This window comes from Equus asinus, chromosome 2 (genome assembly GCF_041296235.1).
Source record: "Equus asinus isolate D_3611 breed Donkey chromosome 2, EquAss-T2T_v2, whole genome shotgun sequence".
Taxonomy (NCBI): domain Eukaryota; kingdom Metazoa; phylum Chordata; class Mammalia; order Perissodactyla; family Equidae; genus Equus; species Equus asinus.
Window position 1 is genome coordinate 134290572 of NC_091791.1, and position 20610 is coordinate 134311181.

A 20610-nucleotide genomic window follows, 5' to 3' on the forward strand; every position below is an offset into this window, starting at 1 on the left:
TTGATTCATCGTGTCATATATATGCAGGAATATTGTTTATCCTATTTCCCAGTAGAGGAGACCCTGGATTTGTGAGAAACTCTAACAAAAGCATTTATTTTTAAGAAATCAGTAAATATAGGGAGGATTCAAAAATGAAATAAAGAGATTAGTTATATGTTAAATACTAAGAGTATTCAGCCCATGTGGCTGAGTTTATGACGTCAAAGAATTGGCTACAAGCCAACCAACTTAATCACTCTAAAACCATTCATGTTCCTATGTCCATGTGACTTTCGTGCAAGGATTTATCAAGAAGCTTAGCTGGGAGTATACCATCTGTTGTAGCAATTCACTTCTCCATGCTTTGTCCATAGGGAAGCTATCCTGGGAATTACAAGGTAAGTACAAAGTATGTCTCATTCCATTCAGGTAAATATAATATGTAATATACAGAAGGAATGTGAATGCTATGAAGTATTAGCAGTGATATATTTTAGGGACTAGAGATTACATGAGGCATTTCCACCTAAATCTTTTTTTTTTTTTTCTTAGTGCTTGTAACCAATAAGCTATTCTCCTATAATTAACTGTTTACTTTTGGGTGCCCCCACACAGTAGTTCCTGACTTGCCACCTCTGGCTATCCGTGAAGAATTTGTTTCCAAAGCAGGTTTCATTTGCCTTTTTGAATACGCTGGGTTTCTCATAGTCTCTGAAGCAAAGATTGAAGTCTTTGAGACAGTTGGGGGTAGAGTGCGTAACTACGCAGAGCAGAACACACTTCTCGACCTTGTTAACTCATGCTTGCCAGAATCTGGATCCCAAGATTTGAACTATGTTCTTGAGAAATGATTTTTATTTACCATTTGCCAGGTACAATGTTAAGTGCTGGAGACATAAAAAGGAGCAAACAGGATTCCTGCCCACCTGGAGTTAGAGTCTAGAGTAGAGAAGCGTAATGATTATATAGATAATTAGAGTCGGTTATAATTGTGATAAGTGCTACAAAGAAAAAGTGCTTAGTCACAAATTTATACTTTTCTGTTGTTCAAATATTAAGTGCTTTTTGAGGCTCAGTTTGCTAAGTACAAGGGCTGTCATGGTGAGCAAAATAACAAACACTCCCTAATGCAGGTTTTGAAGGAGATAGATATTAATCCAAAAATCATAAAAAATGTACTGAGTACTTTGAAGGAAAGGTATGGTGCTATAAGATTAACTAGGCCCTTTTTTTTTTCAAACTGAGTGTTCTGTAATGCATTTAGGTGAAATAATAGAAAATATCTATCATACAGTAAGGGTAAGAATTATCATTATTCACTTTACATATGTATATGCTAGGGCACAAAGTCAAACATATTTCATACTGTGGGTCACAGTAAGAAAAAATCTTGAAAGCCACTGTACTAGATGGACCTATCCAAGTTAGGGGGTCAGGAAAAGCTTTTTTGAGGAAATGATATTTCAGCTGAACTCTGAAGAATGAACAGCTATTAACAAATGAGAAAGAGACAGGGAAGAAGAGCATAGCAAGTATCTGGAATGGCATATGCAAAGGCCCTGTGTTGGCCAAGAAAGCAAGGCAATTGAAGGCAGCATGGCTAGAGTAAGACAGGAGGTGAGGGAGTAGGGGCCAGACACTGCAAGGCTTTGGAAGCCCTCGTCAGGAACTTGATTTTTATTCTGAGAGTAGCTGGGAACCATTGTAGGCTTTTAAGCAGAGGAATGGCTTAGTTTGCTGTTCTGAAATGAGAACTTTTGTCCCAGTGTATGGAGCAGAATTACAATAACAGGGCACAAGAGAATCCATGGACACCAATTATCCAAGTGAGAGATAATGGGGGCTTGGATTCCCATGGTAGCAGTGGAGGTAGCACAAAATAGCTGAATTCCAGAGATTCAAGAGAGAAACGTGGTAAGGATTTGAGATGGGTGGTGGTGAAGGAGAGAAAAGGGTGGGGGATGAGTCCCAGGCTTGTGCACCTTAGACATTCCTTGAGACAAGGAATCCTGGGGGAGGAGGAGCAATTTGGGGAAGGAGAAAACCAGGAGTTCACTTTGGATCTGTTGAGTTTGAGGCGCCCTTGAGACATCTTGGAGGAGATGCCGTGGAGGCAGATGTGTTTATGAGTTTGACCTCAGAAGAAAACTGGAGAATTTTATGTGTGAGTCATTGGCACATAGATTATTGAAGCTACGGGAAAAGATGAAGTCATATAGAGAGTCTAGTGGAGACATTTGAAAAATAATACTAATGTCATTGCCTGGGCTCCACATAGACCAATTACTAAGACCCCCACCTACCCCGCCCCTCACCCTCAGGCTCAGATGCAGCCATACCGGCGCAGACCCACAGACTGTGTTGGAGGGGTCCTGGATTATGCAGTTTGCTGAATGCACAGGCTGGCTTTCCTGATATCCCCGCTCCCTGTTCCTCACTCCACCCTTTCAGACCCCTTCTGGGCTTTCTCACTGCCTGGGGAATGGAATCAGCACTCAGCCTAAAGTTCAGGGCCCTCTCCAGCTCTGCCTCAGTCTACCTCTTCAGTCTTATTGCAGACTCCTTCCCAGCACAAGCTGTCTACTTGAGCCAAGCAGCTTGTCTCCCCCTCTGCCTCCCCTTGTCTCCCCTCGTCTGCCCTGCCTCTGCTCCCTTGAGTTACGCTCTCCACCCCACCTTTTCCCTGCTCACAGGCTGTTCCCCTACCCTCCAGGCTCCAGGTCAAGTCCCATCTTTCCTGAAGCTTCTCCAACTCCCATACGGCCTAGAATCCTCCTTTTCCTCTGAAGAATATCATCACTTAATGATCTATACGTCTCGTTTTGTATTTAATAGAGGTGACTGTCACTTTAGAATATGTTCTAACTAGATCATGTCTTACACTGTAGCCGTTGCTATTCTTAAGAGACGTGTTTCCAGAATCCTCAGATTCTTAAATTACTCCAGAAGCAGCTGTAGAGCTGAGTAGAGAATCTCTATTAGGATGCAGATGCTGGGTCAGAAGTGAAGGAGGAGGAGGAGGGCTCTGGACCTGCTCAGTGGACGGGCAGTTCTCACTTGAGTCTTAAGAAAACTGGTCCTTCCCCATAGCTCAAAATTCCAATAATAGCTGAAAATGTGAATGATAAATCTGAGAATGCCAAAACTTGCTCACTTTCCTGTGTCGCCTACAACTCCCTAACCTCAGGATCCCCCATAATAGGCTGGTGGGGTAGGGACCTGACTCATCAGACTGGGACCTGTCTGATCCTGTAGCATAACGAGCCACGCCCAATGTGCTGGGAGACTGTCTCTGGGCATGGGGTGGAGAAGCCTCTTGAATCTTACATGCAGTAAGACGCCGGAGAGAGGGGCAGACAGCAGAGATGAGGGAATTAAGGGATCTGCCCATCTGGCCCCGTGTGACCGCTCCGCACTCGGATTACCTGCTCTACTTCTTCACCTGCTGCTCTCGTGTGGGCGTGGGGATGACCCCAGTGACCCGTAGCACTAGGGCTTTGCACCATCCCAGAGTGATGACACTGTATTAAGCCAGGGGTCCTCCCTGGTGCAGGCTCCCTGGTAAGCCCTGATTGTTTGCAAAAGGCCAGACTTCGGTCAGAAGTCTAGATTTTAGTCTATATTATAGGCAGTCTCATTGAGCTTGAATTCTGTATAAATGAGTTTTGTCTTTTTAAGGCAACAGAATCTTTATTTAATTTGGTTTAAAATACATTTTTAAAAAATCCCTGACTATTGCAAATATTATGAAACTAACAGATGCTACACTCGATCTTAGCCAAAAGGTCCAGAAGTTATGTGTGAATGAGTCTTTAATTCGTAGGTTTCAGCTTTAGTAGATACTGTGGAGTAATACTTATTGACTTGCTCACCAAGAGTGCATGAGAGTTCCAGATGTCCCACATCCTCATCAACACTTGATATGTGTCAGGCTTTCTAATTTAACCATTCCTCTGTGTGTGTGTGTGCGCGTGTGCATGCACAGTGACATCTCATTGTTTTATTTGCATTTCCTTGATGGCTAATGACGCTAATATAATAACTTATTATATGTTTATTGCCTATTTGGATATCCTCTTTTGTGAAGTCCCTGTTAAAATCTTTTGCCTATTTTTGTATCGAGTCTTTTTCTTATTGATTGTTGAAGTTCTTTGTATATATCGCATATGTCAGACACATGTGCTGCAAATGTCTTCTCCTCTATGATTTGCTTTTTACTCTCTTAATTGCATCTTCTGATGAATGGAAGCACTTAAATTTAATGTAACCCAATTTATCAGTATTTTCCTTTATGGTTAGTCTTTTTTTTGTAACCTGTTTAGGAAATGTTTGCCTGCTCTAAGGCCATGAAAATATTCTCCTATTTTATCTTCAAGCTTTATTTTACCTTTCACATTTAAATCTATGGTCTACCTGGAATTGATTTTTGTGATGATGTGACGTAGAGGTCAAGATTTTTTTTCTAGGTGGATATCCAATTGATCCAGAACCATTTATTGAAAAGACCTTCATTTTCCTACTGCTCTGCAGCTCTGCAGGGCCAATTTTGTCATAAATCGAGGATCCATATGTGTGTGGATCTGTTTCGGGACTTTCTTTTCTGTTCTATTGGTCTCTTAGTCCTCATGTCAGTACCACACTGTCTTCTTTCCTATAACTTTAAAGTAAGTTTTGATATCTGACTATAAATCTTCCAACTGTGTTGCTTCTTCCTCAAGATTGTCATGGCCTTTCTTGGCCCATTGCATTTCATTTAAATTTTAGAATTAGTTTGCCAATTTACACCAAAAGATGTGATGGAATTTTGATATGTGGGATCTATAAATCAATTCAGGGAGAACTGACATCTTTACAGTGTTGAGTCTTACCATCCAAGGACATGGTATGTTCCTTCACTTAATCTAATCTTTTACAGTTTTCTGTGTAGAGGTCTTATCCATCTTGTGTTAGATCGAGTCCTAGGTAGTTGATGCTAATATAAATGTTATCTTTAAAAAATTTCATTAGCGATTGAAATTTTTAAAAGATAACATTTACACGGGGCCAGCCCAGTGGTGTAGTGATTAAGTTCACGTGCTCCACTTTGGCAGCCTGAGGTTCTTGGGTTCGGATCCCAGGCATGGACCCATACACCACTCATCAAGCCATGCTGTGGCAGCGTCCCACATACAAAATAGAGGAAGATTAGAACAGATGTGAGCTCAGGGACAATCTTCCTCAAGCAAAAAGAGGAAGATTGGCAACAGATGTTAGCTTAGGGACAATCTTCCTCACACACATACACAAAACCCAAAAAACATTTACATGGTTTGTTGTTTGTATATACAGATATAATTGATTTTGGTTTGTCAATCTTGTATCCAATGACCTTGCTAAATTAACTTACTGATTCTAAGAGTTTTATTCACAGATTCTTTTGGATTTTCTACATATAACTATGTTATCTACAAATAATGGTGGTTTTATTTCTTTCTTCCAATCCTTATAGTTTATTTTTTCCCCTCTCTTTTTGCACAGGCTAGTACCTCCAGTGCAATGTTGAACAGAAGAGATGATGGGGACATCCTTGTATCATTTCCAATCTCAGGGATATCTTTCAGTATTTCACCATTGAGTGGGATGTTTGCTTTGGAGGTTTCAGAGATATTCTTTATTAGGTTAAGGGAATTCCCTTTTATTCCTAAGTTGATAAAAGGGTTTGTTTGTTGTTTCTTAAAATCACGAATGGGTATTGATGCTATCAAGGGCTTTTGGGGCATCTATGGAGATAGATATCTATATAATTTTTAATTTTTATTCTATTGACATTTATCTTAATTCCCATTGATTGATTTTGGAATGTTGAGCCAATCTCTCACTCCTGAAATCCATTCAACCTGGCAGTGTTATATTTTTTCTATCCATAATTATTTTTGTTAGGGTTTTTGCATCTATGCTCATGAGAGATTGGCGTCTAATTTTCTTGTTTGGTATCAAGGTGGTGTTGAAACCAAAACGAGTTAGGAATATTCCTTCTTTCCCTCTTTTATGGAAGACTTTGTGTAACTTGATGTTTCTTCCTTAAACGTTTGGGTGAAAACTCTTTTGACAAAATGCTTTAGAACTAGTGTTATAGACCACGTTTTGGGACTTAAACATGAAATAGTCAATTCCTGTCAGTTTGAATGCTCTGGTTTTCATTCATTTCCTCCCTTATGCAGCACTGGCCACTTCACCTTTTCCTTCCTGCCTGTGTGGGGCTCAGCTAAGCCCCCACACAGGAGAGCACTGAGGCTCTTTGAGGCCTGAGCTGGGTCCTAGGACTACGCTCTGTCCCTGCCATCAGACGGGCTGCCCCAGCCCTGCTCAGCCATCTCCACGCTCCTCTGACAGAATGAATGCCCTGGATGGTGTCCCCTTCAAGGTTCCCAAGGGCTTTGTGATAGGCAAAGAGCCCCTCCCTGGGCCAGAATTCAGTGTCCCAGCCTGCAGGGAGCTTCTGCTGGGTTCTATGGTAAGTGTATCTCTCTGTCTATCTGTCTCCTTGTCCCTGGGTCTGCGGGCCTGAGGCTGAGCCTCATGGGGACTTTCCTTGATTTTAAAGGCCAGCCAGGCCTGCTCTGGTGTATTCTAGGGAGTTTGGAAATAACCCAAGAGGAAAAGGGGTTTCATGCAGATGGCTGGTGGCCTGGTCATAGTCATTATTTAGTGGGTGTTATTTTAAGCTTAGGATGACTGGGAGGCTGCCTATATGGAATGCCTGAGAGTCATTGCAAGGACGCCCCAGTTCCTCTCTTCTCTATCAGCCTGCTGCCATGTCTAAAATTCCACCATTAGAATCACTTCTTTGGGCTAAGATACTATCTCCAGAATTCTCTGTTAAAATGCAGTTACCTGGGGCACATTAGAAGGGATTACTATTCCACAGACCCAAAGCACATCTGCCCTGGAGGCACCCTTGAAGCACCCCATGTCCCATGGCTCACACACTGTGTCAGGCCTGCTCTGGGCTCTGAGGATAGAGAGGCTAATAAGACGCAGTCCCGACCTCTGTCAGGGAGCCATACTGGAAGAGCTACGTTATGTTCCTCCCGAATGTAGGCTCATGTCAGGGGTGGGAGGGCACAGCACCTGTGATCCGTGTCTGTGCCTTTCTGCCTCCCTTTCCCTCACACACTCCACTTCCCCAGCCTCTCTCTCCCTTAACTGGCCATCATACAGCATGGAAATTGCCTTTTTCAAATTTTTATATTTTTTAATGGAGTTTTATATTTCTGGTTCTTAATTTTAAAGGTAGGCAACAAGAATATTTTATTTTTGCCTCACTTATAAACTCTCAAATTAGATTATTTATGTGGGCTCCTGATTGCTCTCAGAGATGGCCTGATCCATAGTGGAGCAAGCACTACAGTCAGATGGACAGTGGAATCCCAGCTCAGCCACCCACCACCAATCTGACCTTGAGCAAATTAAATTTTCTGAGCCTTATTTTCATAATTTGCAAATAGGAATAATAGGAACTCTACTAAGAGTAGAGTTTAATAAAGATTAGCGATTTTTACATTTCCTGGGCCCCAAAGTAACCATGGATGGCAGCGAAGGGGCGAGGGGCAGAGCTGTTGATCCACAGGGAGGTTTGTGTGCATGGGCAGGCCCCCAAGGCTGACTGCTCCGTGGCAAGTGATGCTGGGCTCAAGTGAAAGCTTCTTTAGTAAGAACAAGTTTTATTGGAGAAATTTTTTAAGGCGCTGTCGTTCAATTACATACTGAATGGCAAAAGGACTTCGATATTGGATTTCACTACATTTCATTCTATTAACCTATTCTTCACTTTGTCCTTCATGCAGAGTTTGCCATTAAATTGCTATTGCTATCCATCCACCCCAGTGGTAGCTAAAACTGAGGGTGAGGATGGGCTGTGATGGATGCCTGGGGCTCAGAAAGGGAAGCTGTCCAGGCCTAGCAAGGCTTCCACTGAACAGGGTCCCTGGAGGCCAGAGGGTAAGGGTGAGCCCCCCTGGGCTATGGTTTGCCCGGCCCAGCCTCTTGTCACCTTCTCTCCACAGCACGACTTCAGCCTGGAGCGGAGGACGCTCTTCTGGGTGGAGGCTGTCGTCCGGGGACCCTGCCCGTTGCAGTGCGATGCCTTAGGGACAGCGTCAGCCCCCCCCGCCTGGCATTTGCTGGTCAGCCCCGAACACGAGCTGGTGTCCGTGCCTGCCCCAGCCAAAGGCCCTGAGGCCGGACCCGAGGAGCCGCTCAAGGAGGAGGAGGACGACGACCAGGACGAGGAAGAAACCTCCTCTGCCAGCGAGGAGGAGCCGGGTCCCTGCAGCCCCCAGCCCGGCTCCCCGGCGGGCCCCAGCCCGGGTCATCGGGGGTGCTCGCTGGACGTGCTGCGCGGGGTGAGGTCGGAGCTGGCCGGGGCGCGGCGGCGGCTCTCCGAGGGCCCCCTGGCCGTCCGCCCCCGCGCCCTCCTGCACCGGATCCGCCACCGGGCGCTGAGCCTCTGCCCCAGCCCCGCGCCGCCCCCCAGCCCCGCGCTGCCGCTCCTGGGCGCCCCCGCGCCGCCCCCGCGGCCCTCCACGGCTGGCGCCATGCCCCCGCTGCGGAGCCACAAGCCCACGGTCGCGGTAAGAAACCTGCCCGCTCCGCCAAGCTCAGCCCCGAGGCCCCCACAGTCTGGGTCCCCGGCCCGATCAGCAGCCTCCATCCTCCCTCTCCGCGCTCGTCGTCCTTCCCTCTACCTGCTCACACCTGGCCTGTCCTTCCTGTGGCCCTTTGCCTAGAATATTCCCTGCTCAGAGGTCCCCATTCCCTCTGTTTCCCAGTGCCTGCTCTGCCTCTATCAGAGCGCGCGTCCCAATAATTGTAGTTATCCAGTACCTGTCCATCTCTTCCAGTACAACATCAAGTCTTTCAGGGCAGGGCCTGGATGTATTCATTTGTGTTTCCAGAGCACCCAGCAGCAGACTTGGCCTGTAGGGGGTGCTCAAAGAACGTCTGTTGAATTAATGAATGTAACTCAAATCTAGGGCTTCCCACGGGGCAAGACTTGCTGTAGGATGAGTTAGCTGGAGGATCAATCAAGAAATGTTCACTGTACCGTTACTTCCTGCCAGACACTGAGTTAGAAGAGACCAGGTCAAAACCACAGGACAAGGAGAGTTGGCCAAGCGGGTGTGGGACAGGGCAGCCCTGGATCGCGGGAGGAATCAGGCGTTGAGAGAGAGGTGAGGGTTGCTGCGGGCTGGGAAGGCTTCAGGACCGAGCACCTGCGCCCAGAAGAACGGGAGCAGAAGTGAACTTACGGTGAAACCAACGAAGCTTACGCCTCAGGCCCCTCACTTTTCCCCTTCCAAGGCCTTGAACCTAATTTTATATTCATAATTGTGTCTTTTCTCTTTAAGAGGTCCAAGTTGTGTAAGTATCAAACTCCACAAAACCTGGATCCGGAACACATTGCGGGGGAGGGGATCAGGATTGGTAACAGGAGGTGGCAGCTGGGCACAGCTTTCTGCCCCCAGCACCCCACAGTCAGGCCAGGAGACGCAACAGACTAAGGCCAAGGTGAAATTAAATCCAAAAGACAGACTCGAGGTCTGGCTTTTCCCACTTGCTGGTGTGTGGCCTTAGGCAAGTCACTGAACTGCTCTGAGCCATCCCTTCTCTACTTGTAAAATGGGCCAGCAATCCCCACACAGCATTTAGAGCAACGCAGAGAAGAAGCTCTGTAAACTGGACAAACCACGCCCACATCAAGGACCAAGTGTTGATGCAAGGATGGCTCTTCGCTGGTCCAGATTAAATTTAACCCCGTGAAGGGGATGGGGCAGATGGCCTATAGAAGAGGAAATTGAGGCAGAGAGCATCTAAGAATATTTTTCAAGGTCACACGAGTAGACTCAGATCCTAAAATTTGGATATTTTCCACTCTAGGGGTAAAGGGCAGACCCTAGGGTAAGGTCATCTCTCATCCTTCATCTCTCAGAAGATGGGGATGGGTGAGGAATTCATATGTCATACACGTATACTCTGCCCCAGGAGCCAGGGCAGCAGCTGGGCTTTCCCCAAGGAGGAGGGGACAGGGCAGTGTGTTTAGGGTTGGCAAATGGGTGCTGCTTCATGGGGGATGGGTTAGGAGTGATGCCGGCCAAACCAACTGAAATGCCTTCAAGCCACCCTCCTTCATCCAGGGTCTGTATGGGTCTCCCCAGCACCACAGCTGTGCCCAGTCCCTACTCTGCTCCATGTCCTGCCGAGTCACAGCCCAGCTGAACTCAAGAAGGAGGGTCTGGCTGGGAGGATCCACTCCTGGTCCCCTCTCACTAAGGTGTGGGGTAAAGGACCCTGGATTTGTGAGTAGGGTTCAGGTCCCAAATGTGTGTTGCTTATGAGGTCATTAACTTCTCTGAACCTTGATTTCAATGTCTATAAAATAGGATAATAGGATGGACCTATCATATTCCTCTTGCAGGGTTGTTCTAAGCAATAAATGAAATATTGAAGTTTACTGGCAGTTTCTATATGCCAGGCTCTCTGCTAATCACTTTTCTCACATTGTCTTATTTAAGCCTCTCAACAACCCTGTGAGGTATCTAGTATGATTGCCTCTATTTTACATATGAATAAACTGAGAAAACAGTAGAGAGCTGGGGTTGAACCCAGGTTTGCGGGACTCCAAGCTCTCCACAATATTAGCCCCTACACTCTGTATAGAAGGTACATGCAAAGCCACCTTCAAAAACGTCCTGCCCAGCCAAGTGTCACCTCCACTGGTAACTGACATATCCAGCCTATCTGTATTTCAGTCTCTCAGCCCGTATACCTGCCTGCCACCTCCTGGGGGGGCGCCCCAGCCTCTCAGCACCCACAGATCACACCCTGATTCTGCTGACCTGCTGTCTGCCCTGAGCCAGGAGGAACAAGATCTCATCGGGCCAGTGATCGCCCTGGGGTATCCCCTGCACAGGGCCATCGGGGCTCTGCAGAAGACGGGGTGGCAAAGCCTGAGACAGGTGAGTGGGGGGCCCAGAGTTGGGTGGCTGTGGAGCTGGAATAAAGTGAGTGGCCATGTGGTTTTTATCTTTCACTTGAAGAAGTTTTCTTTCCTTCTCTTTGGAGACAGAAGCTCAGCCTGACATTAATTATTGAAGGTTGTGAGCAAGTTTCTAGACCCTAATGCTACTTTCTCCCTAGGAGTTTATCAGGAATCCCCATGCCCACTTAGGGAATCTCAATATTCTACTCCTGTCCCATGTCTCTGCCCCAAGTACAGGAGGCTGGACATTTGGGGAGGCAAGAATCTCTCCAGAGCTGCCCAATAGAACTTTCTGTAATGAGAGAGCTGTTTTATACCTGTGTTGTCCAATATGGTAGACACGAGACATATGTGGTTACTTGAAATGTGGCTAGTGTGACTGAGAAATTGAATTTTTAATTTTATTAAATGTAACTAATTAAAATTTAAATTTAAATAGCCCCCTGTGGCTACTGGTTACTGGATGGCACAGCTCTAACCACTTCCTTCAATGAACAGTTTATCCATACCCATATCCATCTCTTTCTCTTTCCATCTACACATCCATCCATCTAGTCAACAGTATTTATTGGGCACTTCTTGGGTGTTTAGATGCATCTAGGAGCTATGGGGGAAACCAAGGCATGTAAAAACCAGTGTTGTAGGTTGGGTTCCCCAGGAAGTAAACTCAGATGGAGTTTGGCATGCAGGATGTTAATTAAGGAGGCCCTTGGGATCAACTCCTATGGGAGGGAAGGGACAGAGGCAGGCATGGCAGAGCTAGAATTTGAGCTTGGTAGGCCCAACGACATTGTCAGCCAACCCCACAGCTCTGGAGTATATAAGGCCCTTTAGAGTTGTCCAAAGTGGGGCTGAGATGGTCAGGCCTTTATATCCCTGCCTCAGTCAGTCATTGGATGTGGGAAGGGGTGACAAGAGAAGTGGCTCCCCACAGCTAAGGCAATCCCTGAAAGGGCAGACAGCTGAAGCGTGTCTACCAGCTCTCCCAGCATCTGGAGCAACAAGGCTTTCAATGAAGGGGGATCTGGAAGGTGTGTCACAAAGTCTACCACACCCAGATTCTCTTCTTAAAGACTGCACTCTTATTGAAAGAAGGGTGGAGACTCATGATGACACTCAAAGGGTAGCACCCCTAGCCACTCTAAGATTTGGGACCGGGTCTTTACCCCGAGTTCAAGCCAAGAATATGAAAGCACCTGCAGAAAAGAGAGAGCTCCCTAAGTGCCAAAAGAGAGGTGCTAGTGAGAAGATACCTGGGAGCAGAAAGGATGTGAGCGCTACAGGGCTGTTTCAGTCATCCATTGCTGGGTAAGAAACTGCCCCAAAACTTAGTGACTTAATACAACAACCGTTTATTTGCTCATGATTCTCTGGGTTGGCAGTTTGGGGTGGACTCAGTTGGGTGGTTCTTTTGCTAGTTTCACCTGGGGTCTCTCATGTGGCTATAGTTTGGAGACTCAGTTGTGGCTGAATGGTCTAAGATGGCCTTACTCACAGTCCAGTGGCTGGTGATACTTGTCAACTGGGCCACATATCTCCAGCAAGCTAGTCTACTTGGTTCTCAGAGTGAAAGCTGCAAGGTCTCTGGAGGCCAGGGCTACAATTGTACGCGGTCACTTCTGCTTCATTATGTTGGCCAAAGCATGTCGTAGACCAGCCTAGACTAAAAGGGGGGAAAAATAGGCTTCACCTCTTGATGGAAGGGGCTGCAAAGAATTTATGGCCATTCTTAATTTACCACAAGGAGGTTCCAATGATCAAGAAAGGCTTCATGGAGGGGCCAGGCTTTGACAGACTTCAAGGATGGAGAAGACCTGGATGTGAAGGAAGGAGAAGGAATGATAATCCAGGCAAGAGGAACAGTGTGAGCAAAGGAGTGGAGGCAGCGAGGAAGTGTTTGGGAGGCCCTGATCTGACCAGTCTTCCTGGAGTAGAAGGTGCATGGTGCAGGCTGGTAGCAGATAAGACAGGAAAGGGGAATTGAGGGCAGATTGAGGGTGCCTTGAGGGCTGAGCTGAGAATTTTATAAATGACCCAACAGCAAAAGGGTGGCATGGAAGGACTGTGAGCAACTGCAGGAGGTGACATCAAATGCCATTGTGTGAAGCCCGCCTTCCCCCACCTGAATGTAACATCCCCCTTCACATTGTTTTCTAAACCCTGGGGCTGTTTGTGGTTGGAAAGCTGGGCCGCAGGTATTGAAAGGTCCCAGGGCAGTTGGAACGTATTCCTTTCTGTCTCTGCCTCCCACCACCAGAGGGCTTGGACACCCTCTCCATAATCACTGATGACAGCCATATGTTGGATCCCTGAGGTCTAGAGCTGCCTGCTCTTGGCCAAGGGAGTGACAGAAGAGGAGTGACTCTCAAACTGGAGCTGAAGCAGGCTGTGCTACTGCCGGGTTGAGGAGGTGGAGGAATGCACCCGGTCCCCTTCCCCACCCGCTCCTGCTTCTGCTCTACTCTGGGTTCATTAGTCCATGCCTTGTCCTGGAGGAAAACTTCCAACGTGGTGACCCCCATGTGGCTAACATGGGGGGTTGCTAACATTTATTGAACACCCTCATTGTGTCAGGCCCTCAATCGGAGAGTATTCAATTAGGTCTTCTCAGTTCTGCAAGGTTGCTATTACTGTCCCCGCTTTGCAGATGAGAAACTGAGGCCAGGGAGGTTCATATAACCAGTCAAAGGCAGAACCAGCATTGAGGCCAGGCTGGTTTGACTCTGAATCTTTACTGCACAGTGCTTTTCTCTCATGCTCTACTTAAGAACCTTCTAGGGCAGCGCCCCAGGCTGATCTGAGGTTTAAGAGTAGATCTAAAGTTGCCCCCACTTTCAGCTGCTGCTGGAAGCCAGGACCTTGGCCAAGAAGCTGGCCAGGAGGACTGTGAGGGACCAGGTCCATGGTAGGGGCTCTGACATGCCCCCCAATCCCTCTAGGTCCTGTGACAAGGCTGAGATCTCAGGCCACCACTGTGGAGGGCTGAAGATTAGTTGGAGCAGGCATGGGCACGGGCCTCCCTGTGAGTGGGCTGGAAGAGTCCCATAGCATCAGGAAAGCTGTGTTTCTAGATGTACACTGACCACCTGCCTGGCCTGCCAGATCTCTAGGTGACCTTCTTCCCCGCTGGGCAGTCAGGAGCCAGGCTCTGAGGGGGCCATTGGATGACTTCATCTATCTTCCCCATCAAGTTAGGATTCCCTGTAGCCTGTGAAGTTTCACCATTAACTCAGCAACTCCTTTGGGTTCAGATTCCTTCTCCCCTTGAAACATGTACACTACAGTAAACCCTTTTTGTCCAGAGATAAACGGCAGATGATCTAGGAGGGAAGGCATCAGGTAATGGAGACAGGGCACTTGGAAGAGCTGGGGAGAAAGGAGGAGATACAAAAGATAAGCTTTGCCCATCACTCCTTCCTTCCTTTCACAATGATCAATGTGCCCACTGACCACCTGCAGGACATACATGGGTGGCATGTGAGAAGGTCCATAGGCCAGGCCCAGATTTGCTGTGGGACTCCAGGCGTATCAGGGCCCCTTTTTGAGTCTCACTTTCCCTATTCACAGAATGGAAGGGGAATATGTGTTTGTCATCGATGACTTCTAGGGCCCCATCCTGGGGTCTGAAGGTGACATCCTCACCCACCCTGGGGCACAGGCAGGCCTGCTGGCTTCTACAGTCCCATAGGTCTAAAAGCTGACCAAGCAGCAGAATCTTGACAAATGCAGATTCCCAGGATCTGCTCGAGGGTTCCAGTCAGTGGATCTGGGTCGTGCCCAAGGGCCTGTCATTTTAAAAGATCTGCAGGGGGTTCTGATATGCAACCTGGCATGGGATCCACTGGTATGGATTGAGGTCGGCCGTCCCTTGAGTGGGTGGTACTCAGCCTTGGCTGCACATTAGAATCACTCGGAGAGCTATAACAACCCCGGTGCCCAGGCTGCCCCCCAGACCACTTATAAATCCGAGCCTCTGGAGGCAGGCATCAGTGGTTTATGCGTAGTGCTTTTACAGCTCCCAGGTAGCTGCAGTCAGCGCCGCGGCCGAGAACCTTTGCTATGGATGAACCAAGAGGTGATGGGGGCCTCTCCCATCTGCCCTTGCCCCTGCTCCTGTTTTCAACTTCAGAACTCTGTCTACTTTCAAGCCATCTCAAAGCCCTAGCATCTCTCTGATGGACAAGGCAGGGGCTAAGAGGTCAGGTGGTCTAGGCCCTAGTCCTGGAACCCTGGGCAAGCCCCCCACCCTGCCTGGACCTCAGTTTCCTCAAGTGCACCAGGAGGGCTTGGCTGGGTGGTTTTCCAAATGTGCTCAGAGCAAGGTCTAGGTGTCCTGGGGTGGGAGCACTGGACTCTGGGATCCCCGCCCCTGAGCCCAGTTCTCCCAGAGCAGCTCCGACCTTCCTGTTAGTGTTGAAGCCTCCTGATGTTTGGACAGTTCAGAAGCCAAAACAGTTTGAAAACCATTAGTCTATGTGATCCATGCTTTCTGCCCAGCTCTGAAGGTCTGTGGAAACCCAATCTGTTTCTTCTCCACTTACACCCATAATTCTTATGGTCTGAGCCTTCATTTGGAGCTGACTCCCTATAAATCCTGCTTTGATTTGCCTGGTACTCATGTTTTCCTGTATCTGTTTTATCTCCCCCACTAAGCTCTGAGCTCCTTGAAGGTAGTTCTTAATTCACTTTATAAACACAGCATACACTTATTGAGCTCCTTCCACCTGCCATGCTGGATGTTGGGGATACAGTGGTGAACAAGATTGACACAACCCTTCCCTCGGGGAACAAAAAGTTAGGGGGCCGGCCCTGTGGCGTAATGCTTAAGTTCAGCACGCTCTGCTTTGGCGGCCCGGGGTTTGCAGGTTCGGATCCTGGGTGTGGACATACACCACTTGTCAGCTATGCTGTGGCAGCGACACACATACAAAATAGCTAACCTTCCTCAAGCCAAAAAAGAAAAAAAGAGAGAGAGAAAGATTAGCAACAAGTGGATGAGAGAGCCAGTTAGAGCAATTACAAAGTTGTATGTGCTGTGATAGGGGAAGCATAGGGTGCTATCAGACCATGAGGCACAGCACCCAGTGGAGACAGGGGGCAGAGAGGCTCCCCAGGGAAGAGGGGTGAGGCTGGCCTTGGCCGAGGGAGTGGATATGCTGAGACCTGGGGGGACTGAAGAGGAGCAGAGGCTCCTGACAGGGGCAGGAGCAGCCTGTGCGCCCTGGTGAGGAGGTGGCTCTTCATCCTGAGGGCAGAGCCCCTAACAACCACACTGGGAGTGACTGGAACAGGTTTCCAGGTTGTGGGATCCTCGTCTGTGCCCTGGCCCTTTCTAGCATGGGTGCAGGACTGTTGCCTAGTAGGGGCTCATGAGTCCTGGATGGCAGGGAATTATGTGTCTGGGGGTGGGGTGGGGGTGCACAGGTGTGGATGGGTGAGGAGGCACCCTCACACAGGTAGGTGCTCACCAGGGAGGGTGAGCAGGCTGGGGTGGGTGGGGGTGAGACCCCTGTGTTTCAGGCCTGTCCCACTCCCCACTTAGGTTCTGGGAACACCTTAGCTCACCCTGACAGCCCTTTTCCTAATTCCAGCCCCTAGTTTAGGACAGTTGGTGAGAACTTGCTGTCTGCCTGTCCCCAGAGGAGGCCTCTGTCCCTCTTCTATTGGCTCACGGGGTCTCTGGGGCCATGTTGTGTGTGGTGGGTTGCCTAGTCAGCCTGGCCTGAGCTCAGGCCTTGATGAGGCCCTCGGGGTGCCTCCCCCACCCCATCTGCTGCCCCTGCCACTCCTCTTACCACCCCTCCCTCTCCGCCCCTTTCCGGCCCAGGTTCTCAGCTACCTCAGCGCCTGTGACCGGCTGCTGCAGCAGGGCTATGAGGAGGACCTGGTGGAGGAGGCTATGGAGATGTTCCAGTTCTCTGAGAGCCAGGTCAGCAGGGCCACCTGCCCGGGCCCCAGGCAGGGAGGGATGGGGTGCACACAAGAGCCTGGTGTGCAGCGGTGCACCAGTGCCAGAGCCAGCCTGGGGGCCATCAGGAGATAGCCTGCTTGCTCAGCCCTAGGGAGAAGGAGACGGCCCAGGGAGATGAAGCATGGGGAGGGTGCAGGGAAGAGGTGGGGAGGGAAACAGGAGGCAAGGTTTTTGTGCTATCGAAGTGAATCAACACAACAAACATTACTGAATGTCCACTCTGTCAGACACCCAGGTAGGAGCCACGAGCAGCACAAAGATGCTTGAACTCTCTGTTCAGGGACTTTGTTACCTACCTGGCAACCCAGAGTGCAGGCAGCTGTGGGCCCAGTAGTGCATTCTAAGTGCCTGATGGATATGACCTGTCCACAATCCGCAGTTGGCCCAGGCTTGGCAGAGCAGCCCTTCACAGAGGCTGAGGGAGGGACGGAGGGTTGGGAGAGATGGTGACGAGGAAGGAGGGAGGAGAAGCAGGGAAGTTTCAAGCGCTGGCGTCAGAGGAAGAAGGAAGGCGGAGGCTACGCTGTGTGAAAACTGGGCAGGATTGGGGGCCTGGGCAGAGACCCGAGGCTGTGCATCCTCTGGGCACCAGTATTCAGCCTTCCTGTTCCTGCCCCAGCGCCCAAGCACAGGAAGTCAGGAGTGAGCTGAAGTGAGGGAGTAAGGTCTGGACGGAGCCAGCGGCCAGGCGGGGGCCTCCTTTCTTGGCACAGGAAGGGAGGTCCGAGCTCATGTCACCCCAGAGGGACAGGAAAAACGCAGGTGCTGCCCAGGATCGGGCTCACCTGGCCTCAGGGGAACCACAGCTTTCTGGGAGTAGATACAGTGGGCACAAGGGAGGGGCTGCCCAGGGCAGAGTCTCCAGCGCCCTCTCTGCCTCCCCTTCCTCAGGCAGGGGAGTTCCTGCGCCTCTGGGAACAGTTCAGCGACATGGGCTTCCAGCAGGACCGGATCAAGGAGGTGCTGCTGGTCCACAGCAACCGCCGCGAGCAAGCCCTGGAGGAGCTGGTGGCCTGCGCCCAGTGACCCCTGGGGCCTCCGCAATGCCCATGCCTCCCAGTCCTGTGCCAGACCTGGCAATCCATTCTAACTGTATTATTAAGACCACATAAGAATGACAAAGCAATGCATGCTCGTTGTAAAAATGCAAACGATGCCAAGGGTGTGCGTAAATACATAGGGGAGGCCAAATTTACCCATCTGAGATTTCCAGCTGGGGCTCTTTAACAAAAAGACAGGTTAACAAGAGAAAAACAATTAATGCATGCAGTACATATTATGCGGGAGAAACCCCAATGAAAAATAACTTGAAGCAGCAGTTTAGAACTCCAGCTTATATAGCATCTTCAACAAAGAACAGTAAGGTTGTAGAGAAATGATAGGACAAAAGAAAACAGTTTTAGGTTCCAAGCATGGCAGACGGTGTGAAGGTAAACACATGGGTGGGAACTGGTGGAGTAAGGTTCCTTTGCAGACTCCTCTGGTGCCTCTCTGGGCTGGTAAGAATGTCTCCAGAAAAGGAAAATTTACATCCTGCTTTTAGGCAGAAAAGGGGAGGGTACAGAGAGCTTTTCCTGCATTTGCTGCTTCTTAATTGCCTTTGTTCAAAATAATTTTTATGTCAGTGAGGCATATTTTGGGGTGACATTCTTGTTCTTTCAATACCAAAAGACTCAGCTGAAAGAGTTGAAAGTGGTTGCCTGTGGGGAAGGGCAGATGGGGGAGTGTGGATGAAGAGCTTGTGTTTTTTCAAAGAAGCCTTGTAAAACTACCTGTAGTTGACTCTTTAAACTGTGTGCATTAGTAACTTTGATTTTAAGAAAATTAAAATAAATAAATAATGGGCAGTTCTTTTGGGTCCTGTAGGCTCCTGGTCTTGGTGTGGAAAGAACATCTTACTGCAGGTCAGAAGACCTAATTTCTGATTTTGGCTCTGCTGATGACTAGCTCAAGGCCTCTTTGGGCCTCAGTTTCCCCAGGAAAAGTGGAGAGATTGGACCTGGCTGCTATCCATAAGAATTCCCTGGGAAGTTTGTTAAAGGTCCCAGGCCCCACTCCTGGATAATCTGATTCAGAACCACCAGCTTGGCAGCCCCTAGGAATCTGTTTTGGTTTTATAAGAAGCTCTCCGGGGATTCTTTTTTTTTTTTTTTTTTTAATTTCTTTTGTTGTTGTTGTTGCTGTTGTTGCCCCGTCACCCATTTCTCCCACTCCCCAACTCCTGCCTCTGGCAACCACTAATCTCTTCTCTGTATCCATGAGCTTGGTTTGTTTTTGTTTTTTAGATTCCATATATAAGAAAGATCATACAGTATTTGTCTTTCTCTGCCTGATTTATTTCACTTAGCATAATGCCCCCAAGGTCCATCCGTATTGTTGCAAATGGCAAGATTTCATTATTTTTTTATGGCTGAATAATATTCCACAATTTCTTTATTCCTTCATCCATCCATGGACACTTAGGTTGTTTTCATGTCTTGGCTATTGTAAATAATGCTGCAGTGAACAGGGGGGTGCATATATCTTTTTGAGATTGTGTTTTTCTTTTCTTTTCTTTGGATAAATACACAGAAGTGGAATTGCTGGATCATATAGTAGCTCTATTTTTAATTTTTTGAGGAACCTCCATACTGTTTTCCATACTGGCAGCACTAATCTACATTCCCACCAACAGTGCATAAGCATTCCCTTTTCTGCACATCCTTGCCAACACCTGTTATTTCTTGTGTTTTTGATAATAGCTATTCAAACAGTATGAGGTGATATCACGTTGTGGTTTTGATTTGCATTTCCCTGATGATTAATCTTTTCATGTAGCTTTTGGGTATCTGTATGTCTTCTTTGGAAAAATGTCTATTCAGATTTTCTGCCCATTTTTTAATCGAGCTGTTTGGTTTTATGCTGTTGAGTTGCATGAATTCTTTATATATTTTGGATATTAGCTCCTTATCAGATACATGATTTGCAAATATTTTCTCCCATCCCATAGGCTGCCTTTTCATTCTATTGATAGTTTCCTTTGCTGTGCAGAAGCTTTTTAGTTTGATGTAGTCCTACATGTTTACTTTTGCTTTTGTTTTTGGTGTCAGATTACAAAGATCATCACCAACACTGATGTCAAGGAGCTTACGCCTGTGTTTTCTTCTAGGAGTTTTGTGGTTTCAGATCTTACGTTCCAGTCTTTAGTCCATTTTGAGTTCACTTTTGTGTATGGTGTAAGATGGTTGTCCAGTTTCATTCTGTTGCATGTCCACTTCTCCCAACACCATTTATTGAAGAGACTGTCCTTTCCCCGTGTATATTCTTGGATCCTTGGTTATAAATCAATTGGCCATCTATGTGTGCATTTATTTCTGGGCTCTCTATTCTGTTCCAGTGATCCATGTGTCTGTTTTTATGCCAATATCTCTGGGGATTCTTATTCAATATAACAGGCCCATGGCTAGTGTGTGTGACCCCGAGAACCAGCCAGTCTGGGCCCCTTTCTGCTCTGACAATCTGTACTCTATGTCAGTTTTTCCTCCTTTGGGGAGTGAGCAGGTTGGGATCAGAGCTGTCTCCAGACACCCTGGGCCTACCCTCTGAAGGCCCACAGGGATCGAGGGCAGTTACTGGAGCTGCCCTGACTCAAGCAAGC

At 48.0% G+C, this 20610-nt stretch overlaps 1 protein-coding gene across 5 annotated transcripts; it reads left to right on the forward strand.

Annotated features, from left to right (window-relative positions):
- The first annotated feature begins 253 nt into the window (after positions 1-253).
- Positions 254-20309, forward strand: UBAP1L (ubiquitin associated protein 1 like). Of its 5 annotated transcripts, none has more exons than XM_070500003.1 (7): positions 254-380; positions 5500-5639; positions 6183-6475; positions 8028-8594; positions 10773-10979; positions 16830-16931; positions 17865-20309. In XM_070500003.1, exons 3-7 carry the CDS (start codon positions 6356-6358, stop codon positions 17997-17999), a joined length of 1131 nt encoding a protein of 376 aa, XP_070356104.1. In that variant the 5' UTR covers positions 254-380; positions 5500-5639; positions 6183-6355; the 3' UTR covers positions 18000-20309. The 5 variants fall into 5 exon arrangements, with proteins under 5 accessions (XP_070356104.1, XP_070356116.1, XP_070356100.1 ...); XM_070500015.1 differs by having other exon boundaries at positions 5500-5616; XM_070499999.1 differs by having other exon boundaries at positions 5500-6475.
- The last annotated feature ends 301 nt before the right edge of the window (positions 20310-20610 follow it).